The 12,186-nt window shown below is 43.3% G+C and overlaps 2 protein-coding genes across 3 annotated transcripts in view; one reads left to right on the top strand and one right to left on the bottom strand.

Moving 5' to 3' along the window:
- The window catches only part of LOC125276113 (E3 ubiquitin-protein ligase TRIM39-like), a 302,026-nt gene that overhangs the window by 267,974 nt on the left and 21,866 nt on the right, over nucleotides 1-12,186 (bottom strand). The window lies entirely within an intron of this gene.
- Nucleotides 2,234-12,186, top strand: part of LOC125276137 (E3 ubiquitin-protein ligase TRIM21-like) — a 42,365-nt gene continuing 32,412 nt past the window's right edge. Inside the window, exons 1-3 of one of the 2 annotated variants that reach the window (XM_048203626.1) lie at nucleotides 2,234-2,509; nucleotides 3,121-3,192; nucleotides 5,030-12,180. In XM_048203626.1, coding sequence (XP_048059583.1) covers nucleotides 7,919-9,298 — 1,380 coding nt within the window. In that variant the 5' untranslated portion in view covers nucleotides 2,234-2,509; nucleotides 3,121-3,192; nucleotides 5,030-7,918 and the 3' untranslated portion in view covers nucleotides 9,299-12,180. Of the gene's footprint in view, nucleotides 2,510-3,120; nucleotides 3,193-5,029; nucleotides 12,181-12,186 lie in introns of those variants that run through there. The other variant, XM_048203627.1, reaches the window with a different exon arrangement.

The following is a 12,186-nucleotide window of genomic DNA, read 5'->3' as shown; positions in this document are numbered from 1 at the left end:
TGATATGTTTGGAAGCTGAAATTAGAAAGGCTCAAGTAAACAAGGAAGTGTTAGTAGGAGCATTTTTCGATGTTGAAAAAGCTTACGACATGATGTGGAAAGAGGGACTTTTAATAAAATTAGAAAGAATGGAAATAAAAGGAAGAATGTATAATTGGATCAAGAATTTCTTGTTTAAAAGAACTATACAAGTTAGGGTGGGGTCTGAATTGTCTCAGATATATCAAATAGAGAATGGAACACCTCAAGGAAGTGTTAGCAGTCCTATTCTGTTTAATCTAATGATTAATGATATTTTTAATCAGATAGACATGGGGATAGGAAGGTCTTTGTATGCAGATGACGGGGCGCTGTGGAAAAGGGGCCGAAATGTGGGACATGTGGAGAAGTGTATGCAGAAAGCTGTTGAAAAAGTAGAAAGTTGGGCTAATGAATGGGGCTTCCGTTTCTCTATAGCAAAAACTCAGGTGATCTGTTTTACAAAAAGAAAAATCAGTCCAATAATGAATATTAAAATGTATGGTCAGCAATTGGAGCAGGTGTCAGTAATCAGATTTTTGGGAATGTGGATGGATTCAAAATTGAATTTTAGAGTTCATATTCAGAAGTTGGTAGACAAAGGTAAAAAAGCAATAAATGTAATGAGATGTTTGTCAGGAGTTGAATGGGGAGCTTGTCGTCAATCTCTTAAAAGGATTTATTGTGCTCTAATAAGAGCAAATATTGATTATGGCAGTATGGTGTATAGTTCTGCATCTAAATCACAACTGTTAAAGATCGAGGCTATTCAATCACAAGCTATGCGAATATGTTGTGGAGCAATAAGATCTTCTCCAATAACAGCAGTACAAGTAGAGATGGGTGAAATGCCTCAAGAAATTCGAAGGCTCAAATTAAAGATGAGATACTGGATTAATGTAAAGGGACACTTGGATAGTCATCCAGTTAAGAAAGTTCTGAAGGATTGCTGGGAATATGAGTGTAAAAAACTGTTAAGTTTTGGATGGACTGCTAATGAGGAGGCACAGAATATGGGAATTAGTGACATCAATATTGCTCCTTCTGTGGCAACTTCAGCAATTCCTCCTTGGTTTTTCCCTATGCCAGTAGTTGACATTCAGTTGTATAAAGAAAAGCATGAAGAAAGAGTTATGTTAACAAATATAGCAGTGCAGAAATACATTGAACAATCATATTATAACATATTACAAATATATACGGATGGCTCTAAAGATCCTGAATTTGGAACAACAGCATCTGCAGTCTATATTCCCCTATTCAATGTTAAAATATCTAAAAGAATATCAGATCATGTATCTGTTTTTACTACAGAGATAATTGCAATATTTTTAGCACTCCAGTGGATAGAAGAAGTACAGCCAACTAGAATAGTAATTTGTACAGACTCCCTTTCAGTTTTAAATAGCCTTTTAAGTGGAATATCAATAGCGAGACAAGATATGATATTGGAAGTGATGCAGAGTCTATTCAGAATAAGACAATCTGGAATTATGGTACATTTCTTGTGGGTTCCATCACATGTGGGTGTGGAAGGAAATGAGGAAGCAGACCATCTGGCTAAACAGGCTTTGAAACATGCACAAATTGACATTAAAGTATCAATGAGTAAAGCAGAAGTAAAAGGGTTAATTGCAAATGAAATAAGAAAGAAATGGCAGAAGGAGTGGGATAGTGGAATAAAAGGTAGACACTTTTATCATATTCAAGAGAAAGTAGGGCTAGAAAGAAGAAAATTTGGCAACAGGAAAGAAGATGTTTTAATGTCAAGAATGCGTCTTGGACATTGTTCATTAAATCAGGGTCTGTATAAAATGGGAAAACATGAAAATGGAAATTGTGATAAATGTGGTAAAGCAGAATCAGTAGAGCATGTTCTTATAGAGTGTGATGCATATGAAGGAGCAAGATTTAAATTAATTCAAGTTTTAAGATCTTTTGGTATAAATAATTTGTCTCTTCAGGTTCTGTTAGGAAATTATTCAAAACAGTCTAGGATATTTCATGAGTTAATTATTTTCTTAAAACAAACAAGATTGATCGATAGAATTTAGGATACAGTTGTAACTTTTTTTTTTTTTTTTTTTTTTTTTTTTAATTATTGTTTCAAACTTCCCAACCATTATGCGCTCCACACTCCTATCCAGTAGGTGGCGGGAATGCACCATTTAAGTTGGTCTGCCAACCGCCATTAACTCCAGAAGAAGAAGAAGAAGAAGTGAAGTGAGGTTCTACAGACAAATGTAGTTTATTTCATTAGTTTTGCACGACAATTCCCACAATACCGCGAGGCGGAACGGCAGGCGTGAGCACTTCCGGGTCATCTCAGATTGAGAGTGTTGTTGACTCGAGCTCGTTTTCTCGTTCTTCTATTTCTCTGTAAATGTCGCAATGATGTAGATAAGGAGAATATTTGAGCCCCTCCATGACACGCGCTACCGGCCTCCGTCCCCGCGGGATTCGGCGTGAAGACTGTGAGGAGTGAACGACTGTAAGTTTGATCATAAATCTGATCATCATAAACATAAACACTTTCATCTGCATGACTCATATCAGCATCGGACCTCTAGTGTGTCAGTGACGACACTTTATACTGATATCACACATGCAGAATCAGATTCATCACATGATATGATATGATAAAACTACACTGTTCATGATCAGTTTCAGTTCAATGTTTTATATTTTCATCGCTGAACTATTGTCAAAGTGTGTCTGAAACACAGTGATACGATGATATATTGTTGATTTGTGTAATGTGACGGATGATTAAGTGCCATTTTTTATTATTTAAATGGTTTGTTGTTTTATTGCTGTGGTATTATCAGACATCGTGTGTTGATCTCGATTTTAGACATGAAACATGAAATCTGTATAACGTTATAATATGTTGCAGCTTCTGCAAAAGGCAAATAAACTGAGCAGAACTGTGTGATCCTTTATGATTATGCATATCATATGATATCTGAAATCAGAAGTATAATATCAGACACAGTTGATGTGTTTCTGCAGGGCGTCACAGCTGTAGTGTTGAACTGAGAACATGATGATCTTATAGAGCTCATACAGATGTGAAGGAGTTTTTCTCTGTTTTTCTTCTAGGAAAGGAGGGGAGGATGTGGCAGAGTGTTGGTTTGACGGTGTTGGTGATATGTGTCCTCTTCATGCTCTTCGGTGAGTGACCCACAAACCCCTGAGAAACACACACACACACACACACTTGCAGTGACATTCATACATTTTTAAGTGAGACTTGATTGTCCAAATAAAAATAGAAACAAAAATAAAAACAAAACAAAAAATAGAGCAGGTTTTCTGACTGTCAGCAGGTTTGATTACGACACGGACGTCTCATTTCTGCGGCTCGCTGTGAGTCGAGTGTTGACTTTAGTCGAGGTCTCTCTCACTGACCCACAGCAGCTGGAAAGAGGTTTTCTGTACTGTAGAGTCCTGTCTGCTCTTATATCAGTGTCCAGTGTGTGATTTGAGGAGCTGTGCAGATCTGTGTCATCATGTCAAACGCCTGCTTGAACCAGATCTATGTAGGTCACTGAACTGAACATGCTGCTCTTCTGTGTGTTACTAGTTATGAGGAAGAGTGTGTGTCTGTGTTAACTAAAGTGTCACAATCTGTTGGAATAAAGTCACACATAATACCATGAGTGAGTCCGGGTCATATTTTACCAACAAGTCAAAAAAAACATATGTCATTTACCTATGACAATTTCCCCACTGAATTCTCAGGTAAGACTTTATAAATAAGGTTTCATTTGTTAACATTAGTTAATGCATTAGCTAACATGAACTAACAATCAGCAATATTTATAGTCTTCATTAATATTTGATAATGTTTGTTAATAAAAATACAGTTCATGTTTTGTTTGTTAATTCCAAAGTGCATTAATTACTGAAGACTTGCATTAGTAAATGATCAAATGAACAATATAATGGTGTAGAAGTGTATCTAGTAAACTAAGGGTAGGGTAGGCAATTTTCGGAGAGGCTAGCAATAGCAAGTTAGCTTTGAAAGCATAAGTTCCCATCATCCCTTCAAAGCCACGCCTCCTTCAAAACACATGAACGCGCACAGCAGGGAGCAAACAAAAGCGTCAAGAGAGATGGTGATAAACTACCTCATGTCTCAAAGCACATTACATTACAATAATAATCAACATAAACAACTTAAAGAGCTCTGACCTGTACCACCTGACTACTGCAGATTCATTTTGGCGGTAATAGTGTTGCCATGGAAATGCATAAATTCCAGTCACAAACCGTCATCTCTTCCAAATCATGGTATTTATGGCATGAACGCAGAATAAGCTCATAGTTTTCTTCAGAGGAACTGTAAAAGGTTGCTGCCTTTTCTGTTTTTGAGGAGGAAAAGTTTATCTGTACTTTTTCTTAAGTTTATTTATTTATTTTTAAGCTCGTTTGTCATCGTAACCTTACATTTATGCGTAGAACTGACTTTGGTCAGAGTGAAGGAAAATCAATTACAGTGTAAACTGTATAATGCGATTAAAATGGTAGCACTCCACGTCTTACTGTGATTGTTTACTCCGATTATAGTCATAATACCACCAACATAACCACAATATTCTGTATACCTGAGCTAAAGTTTAATCGTATTATGTCTTTATGATGTTGCTAAACGGAGTCGATGACAACAGCAGTCATTTGTGAGAGAATGGCGGCATCTGCTGGAGACTTTAGGGAATTACAAATGAAGGCAGATGTGTTTATTTAGGTTTGAAGCTAAACGCATGAAAGTGGATGTCGAGGGTCAGAGTTGAGAAACCCTGGACTAAAGAAACAGGGAATATGAGGTTCAGTAAGGAAAACACCTGCTAGACAAACATCTGCTACACTGCAGGAGAAATTCACATTTAGTGGCATCCATCGTTGTTTAATCCATATTTTTGATTCAACTGAATATTTTGAATAATAAAACAAATTAAAATGTTTTGGTCATAAATGATGGACCCTTAACCTTATATTTTGTTTACAGGCAGTTTCTGTGGCTCTCAGTGAGACTTCTGCTCATTTCAACAGGAAGTTTGGCTCGTTCTTCCTGAATAAACTGCTCCAGCTGTCTCAGGATTGAAGGATCTTTCTCTAAAAATGTTTCAGCTCTTTACAGATGTTTGATGGATTCAGTTCAGGCCACTTCAGAATAGTCCAAAGTTTTCATGAGTTCCTCTATGTTTCACAGCGGGTATAATGTTTTTTTGTTTTTTGTCTGTGAACATAGAGCTGATGTGACTTTCCTGAAAGCTCCAGTTCCCTTTCGATATTTCACTCGTACTGCGTATGGGGGAAAGTCTCCCTTTTTCCCCGCTACTGAAGCCTTTTCAATAACGCAGTGTAACTGCACCGTCATTGGTTCACTCATAGACAAGTTGTTGAACCAATGGCGGCGCGGCTCAGCTGCGCGGCCTATGGGAAGAGAGCGCGCGAACATTCCCGCCAAAAGGGGCGGGGAATGTGCTATATAAGCGAGCGTTTCGCCATAGGCCATCAGTCCTTTCTCCTTCAGCGACGACTGAAACTTCTCTTCGCTGATCCTCGCAGAAGCCTGCTCGCCGGGAAAGAAGCTCGCCGCCTTAGAAGAAGCTCTGCCGCCGTCGAAGAGGCCCCGCAGCGGACCCAGCTGATTCGCCGGATCCTCGCAGCGCCCGCGCCCTCGCCGACTGCCGCCTTCGCGCCGTCGTCGAGCCGCCGCCTCCCGCTCCCGCGAACGGGCCGCTACCCAGCGTGTCTCCTGCCGCCATCCGGCGCGCCCTGAGAGCATCTTCCCGCTGTCACTTTACCGCGCCCCAGAGCACTTTCCAGCGGTTTTCACCGCTACGAGCCCGGCCCTCGCCGTTATAAGAGCCTCCCAATCGCCGTTTTCACGGCGCCTCGGCATTTTTCAATGCCACACGTATGACGCGCTTGCCGGCGGCTCATGCCCGCACTGTGAGTGCGTGAGTTTAACGTCTCTGCGCTCGCGGGCCGCCTTCTTCTCGGAAAGCGCCCCCCCGTTCGCGCCCTCCCGTCTCCCGCGCCTGCCAGAAAAAAGACCGCGGGGCAAAACGGTTCAGCGCATGGAGGTGGGCGAGCACACGTCGGCCCAGCACCCGCGTGCCTCGCCCCCTCCCAACAGAGAGCATCTGCCATCCGGCGCTGTCTCAAGAGCATTTCCCGCGGCTTAACGCCGCTTTCTAGCGGTTCTAACCGCTCTAAAAGAGCTACAATCGCCGTTTTCACGGCGGCGGCGTTGCCTCAATGCCGCGCCACAGTCGTGGCACATGCAGAGCCTCGCTCCGCGAATCTTCGCTCCCTAGCAGCTGTTCATCGCGCCGCCCTCGTGCCGCCTCCAGCATCTGAGAGCATTCAGCTCATCCCCTGCCGTCTTGCGTCAGATGAGTACAGAGCTTATTTTTCTACCTTTTCGCTGGCGTTTGCTTCAAACGCCGTCTCTCTGGACGCGTCATTTGCCGGGTCCTCCCCCGCAAACCGCGTTCGTTGAGGATGTGTGCTCTCACTCGGGAGCGCGAGAGCGAGCTCTCACTCTCAGCTGAATTTGACGTGATGTTCTCCCCTGATTTAGGCGAGACTTATGATACATTTTCTATCTGAGTGTATTTCTCCTTATCTCAATGTGCGTCGCTCGCCGGTCCCTCCCCTGCGAGCCGCGTTAGTTCAAAATATGACATGACTTCTTCCCAGCTGAGTGAGAAACATGTTATATGCTTAATCTAATTGAGCATATTCTGCTTCTCTACGCGTTGTTTGCCGGTTCTGCCCGCGAGCCTCGTTTATTATGAAATATAACATGTTGCTCTCCCTCCTCTTGAGTGACACCCATGTTATATTCATTCAGTTTATACAGCAGATTTGTGCAGAAGTTATCTGAATCTGAGTTATCATGTTGCTCTCCCCTGACTTAGGCGAGACTCATAATATATTTTCTATCTGTATGAGTGTGTTTTTCCTTCTCAATGCGCGTCACTCGCCGGTTCCGCCCCGCATGCCGCGTCGACTGAGAAATATGACGTGACGTTCTCCCCCGACTCGGGCGAGAAGCACGTTTTTATACTCTATTAATGGAGCTGATTCTGCTGTTTGTACAGAGTTTCTCTAAACGTTGCTTGCCGGTTCTGCCCCGCAAGCCGCATTCATTGAGAAATGTAACATGTCGCTCTCCCCCTGTCGGGTGAGACGTTATATATATATTTCAGTTATTACAGTGTTTTTCTGCCGAGTTTTTGCTGAATTTCTCAGCGCGGTGCTTGCTGGTTCTGTCCTGCAAACCGCGTTCTTTGAGAAATATAATGACACTCACCCATCTCAGGCGAGAACTATGTTTTATATATTCAGCATATCAGTCGATGTAGCATATTTATTCAGTCTCTCTGCGTGTCGCTTGCCGGACCTGCCCCTGCAAGCCACGTTCATGAGGACATATGCGCTCACTGAAAGCGAGCTTAATGCTCACTCATGCTCGGTGGAACTAACATGTTCAAGAGCAAATTTCCTCTTCCACCCACCTCGGTGTTCGACCCCCTTCTAAGTGGGCCGTCATCCGATATTCTCCCTCTCGCCACTCGGGCCGAGGCTTTGAAAGCCATCCCCGGCGTGTCAGACTGGATTCTGAAGGTCATAAGCCCTTTGCTACTCGCTCCAATTTGCCAAAAGACCTCCACGGTTTGGCGGGGTCATTCAGACTTCGGTGCAAGCGGACGACGCACATGTTCTCCGAACCCAGATTTTAACTCTGTTGAGAAAAGGGGCTATAGAAATAGTCCCCTTCCCAGAGAGCGAGTCGGGCTTCTACAGCCGTTACTTCTTGGTGCCGAAGAAAGACGGCGGTCTCAGACCCATTCTGGACCTCAGGTTACTGAACCTTTCCCTCATGAAGCGAAAGTTCAAAGTCCTGACGCTGAAGCAGATCCTCGCGCAGATTTGCCACGAGGACTGGTTCTGTTCACTGGATCTGAAGGACACTTACTTTCACATCCAGATAGCCCCCCATCACAGGCGATTCTTGAGATTCGCGTTCGAAGGTGTGGCTTACCAATACGGTCCTCCCCTTCGGGCTCTCCCTGGCTCCTCGCACTTTACGAAGTGCATGAACGCAGCTCTTTCCCCTCTGAGACAGATGGGAATACGCGTTTTAAACTACCTCGACGACTGGCTCATTCTAGCCAGCTCGCGCACAGAACTAGAGCACCACAGATCCGTGCTTCTCAGCCACTTACAGTGCCTGGGTCTCAGGGTCAACCCAGCCAAGAGCTCACTGCTTCCCACTCAACGTATCTCGTTCCTGGGCGCAGTTTTCGACTCTGTCCGTATGATGGCAGTAGTCTCGCCAGAGCGCGCTCTGGCCATTCAGCAGCTCGCGGCCTCCATCAAGAACAAAGCCTACCTTCCTCTGAAGCTGTTCCAGAGATTGCTAGGGCTCATGGCTTCCGCCTCCCCAGTTCTCCAGCTTGGCCTACTTCGCATGCGGCCTCTGCAGTACTGGTTGAAGGTTCGGGTACCTCCCTACGCTTGGCGTCACGGTCGCCTGCGCCTCAAGGTCAATCAGGCCTGTCTGGCAGCCCTGAAACCCTGGATGAACCCCACTTGGTTCACACTTGAAGTACCCCTTAAGGCGGTGTCACGAAGAACGGTACTTTCGACAGACGCGTCCAACTCGTGTTGGGGCGCTCTGTGCGAGGGCAGTCCGGTCTTCGGCTCGTGGACACACGAGGAAAGCCACCTGCATATCAACTGCCTCGAAATGCTGGCAGTGACACGGGCCCTCCATGCCTTCCGGGTTTATCTGACGGATCACCACGTCTTAGTCCAGTCGGACAGTATGACAGTGGTCTCCTATATAAATCGCCAGGGGGGTCTTTCGTCCAGCCGCTTATGCGCTCTGGCGAAACGCCTTCTGGAATGGGCATCCCCAAGGGTTCGGTCGCTCAGAGCGACTCATATACCCGGGAAGAACAATCTGGGAGCAGATATGCAATACCCTTCTTTATGCCTTTCCTCCGATTGCCCTGATCCCTCAGGTTATCAGGCGAATCAAAGAGGACGAGCACAGAGTTCTGTTAGTGGCCCCACTCTGGAGGAGCCAGATTTGGACCTCGGAGCTGTTCTGGCTTTCCACAAAAGCCCCATGGCCAATCCCCCTGAGATGGGACCTCCTCTCTCAGGCGAACAGAACAATCTGGCACCCGCAGCCGGAGCTTTGGGCTCTACATCTGTGGATCCTCGACGGGAACCACCTGACCTTCCAAGTTGATCCTAGAAATTCGTCCTGGAAACTCTTAACAAATGTTGCCAGACAATCATGCTTTTGTAAGTCTGTTGAAATCTCTTCATGACCTGATAGAAACATCAGTCCCAATACAAACAGACATACATGAACCAACACACTGAATACAGAGACAAATGTGTCTATAGGCCTACAGGAGGAGCTCTGACATCACTGTAGTTCAGAGAGATTCAGAGAAAGTGAAAGTAACTTGATCAACAACAATATGAACACCTGAAACGATCAACCTCTTTAAACAACAGAATATTTATTGATCCGTTCAAAGAGTCTTGTGGACACATCTGATCCTCACAGGTAATGATAGAAATATAAGAGAGATTGAGCTGAACAGGTTTCTGATGGAAGTGATCTGGTTTAGTAGAGTTTATGTTGAACTGGAATGAGTTGAACTGAATCAGGTTTAAGCATGTCAAATACTCAACTACTTTAGTTGTTTACTGCACTAAAATGGTTTCAGAATTGTATTGTAAATTTCATTTGATTAGTTGTAAAGTAAAGTTTAGTGTTTCTGTCATTTTGTCACATGACAGAAAGGTGAAAGAAACAGAAGGTAAATGAGCTGCAGACAGACTGAACACAAACCTGCTAAACTGCAGCTGAAAATCATTTTTACATAAATATATATGGTAACACTTTATTTTAGGGTCTTAGTTGCTTATTAGCATGCACATTATTAGAATATTGGTTGTTTATTAGTAATTATTAAGCACATATTAATGCCTTATTCTGCATGACATTATTCTACATTCTTAATCCTACCCAATACCTAAACTTAACAACTACCTTTCTAAATATTAAAAAGCAGTAAATAAGGAGTTTATTGAGGGAAAGTCATAATTAATAGTGAATACATGTGCCCTATACTAAAGTGTTACCAAATATGCATAAAACATGTGCTCTGTACTTTAAAATGATTTAGTGTTAAATATTAATAGTAAGTAACCCAAAATCTGACTTTGGATGTTTCATTTAAACCTCAGTGACCAAATAAACACTCAATATTACAAGGAGCAAATCATTGGTCATAATTTATACTGTGAAATACAGTGTCTTTTTTCCTCAGTTTCAATTTAATTTATTTATATAGCACATTTAATACCGACAGACCAAAGTGCTGCACAGAGAAATAAAATTATGCTATCACAAACAGTATACAACGTTAAATTCTCTCTCACACACACACACACACACAAAACTGAATACAGTAGTTACTCCAGTCCATAAGCCTTTTTAAAAAGATGTGTCTTAAGTGAAGATTTAAAAACCTGTACTGAAGTGGCCGATCTCAAGCTAAAAGGCAAGTTATTCCACAACTGGGGTGCTGCCACCGAAAACGCACAATCCCCCTTAAGCTTTAAACGTGTTTTGGGTACTGACAGCAACAATGTGTTTAATGACCTTAAAGGCCTATTGGTCTGATGATAGGAGAATCATATCATATATTGTCCCTGTTAAAAATCTGGCCGAATCATTTTGGTCCAGCTGCAGGCAAGACAAACATGACCTTAAGTCCCTGAATGAAAGAAAAGGTTTAATTTTGGCAATCATCCTGAGCTGGAAAAATGATGATTTCTTGCGTAAGTACCTACAGTGTTAGTTATAGGACGCAACGTTTTTGAGAGGATATTGGCTGAATCCGGACATCCAAAAACTAACACTTCAGTCTTTGAATCGTTTAACTGAAGAACGTTTTCTGCCATCCAACTTTTAACTTCACTCGAACTTCAACTTCATTTGAAATGTTAGAGTGAATATTTTGAATCTTTGTAATAAAAAAAACTAAAAAAGTCATTGCAATCTGCAGGAGATGCCTCAGGGAATGTGATAGTAGCAGGATTTAGAATCTTGTTAATAGTACTAAATAAGATTTTAGGTCTACCAGCATTGCTAGAAGTCAGATTGGAAAAAAATGATGATCTAGCAATCTTAACAGATTGCTGATAAGACTTCAAACAGTCTCTCAAGATTTCATAAGATACTTACAATTTATTTTGTTTCCATTTTCTCTCTGCCTGCCTGCATTTTTGTCTTAATGCTTTAGTTTCACTGTTTAGCCAAGGCTGGTTTCTCAATTTTGGGTATTTCAATTTGGAAGGAGCAATAGAATCCAAAATATTAACACAGGTGGAATTAAAATAGGAGGTTAACTCTTCGAGGCCCATATCAGAAGAAAATAATTCAAAAGAAATAGCAAATTGAGAAGAGGCAAAGGCATCTGTAACGAGACGGGACTCAGGCAGAGATCCATTTGCAAGCTTCATTTAAAGTTAGCGTGGTCGTACAGGCAGGGTCTAGGCAGGGGCAAACAGGTATGGCAGAGAGCAGGCAGAATTGTGGTCAGGATACAGGCAGTAGATCAGGGCAGGCAGATATCGTTCACAGTCCAGATAACAAGAAACAGTCCAAAGGCAGAAGGCAGAGAATTATAAACAGGAAACAGGCAGGAGTAAACAAGACCTCGCCATGAGGTAGTGTGTGAGTGAGTCTTAAATAGTCCAGAGAATGTGCTTAGCTGTATGTGGCAATGGGTGATTGGTGTAGAGTGTGCATGTGACTGGCAGGGAGGATTATGGGAATTGGAGTCCGGAATGAATGGGAATGTGACAGAATGTCCCCCTCCCGGAAGGCGCGTCCTCGCGCCGTGGATGGTGGGTGCCCTGGAGACCTACTGGCAGGTGATGCTGGATATGCAGACGGGTATGGAGGTCTCCAGGGCAGGTCCAGGAACTCTAGGCACCATGGCAGGTCAGGAGCCTCGGGCAGCCACGGCGGGTCAGGAGCCTCGGACAGCCACGGCGGGTCAGGAGCCTCGGGCAGCCACTGCGGGTCAGGAACCTCGGGCAGCCACGATGGGT

Source organism: Megalobrama amblycephala, linkage group LG9 (assembly GCF_018812025.1).
Source record: "Megalobrama amblycephala isolate DHTTF-2021 linkage group LG9, ASM1881202v1, whole genome shotgun sequence".
Classification (NCBI taxonomy): domain Eukaryota; kingdom Metazoa; phylum Chordata; class Actinopteri; order Cypriniformes; family Xenocyprididae; genus Megalobrama; species Megalobrama amblycephala.
The sequence above is the reverse complement of the archived record's forward strand: the minus strand, read 5'-3'. Positions and strand labels throughout refer to the sequence as shown.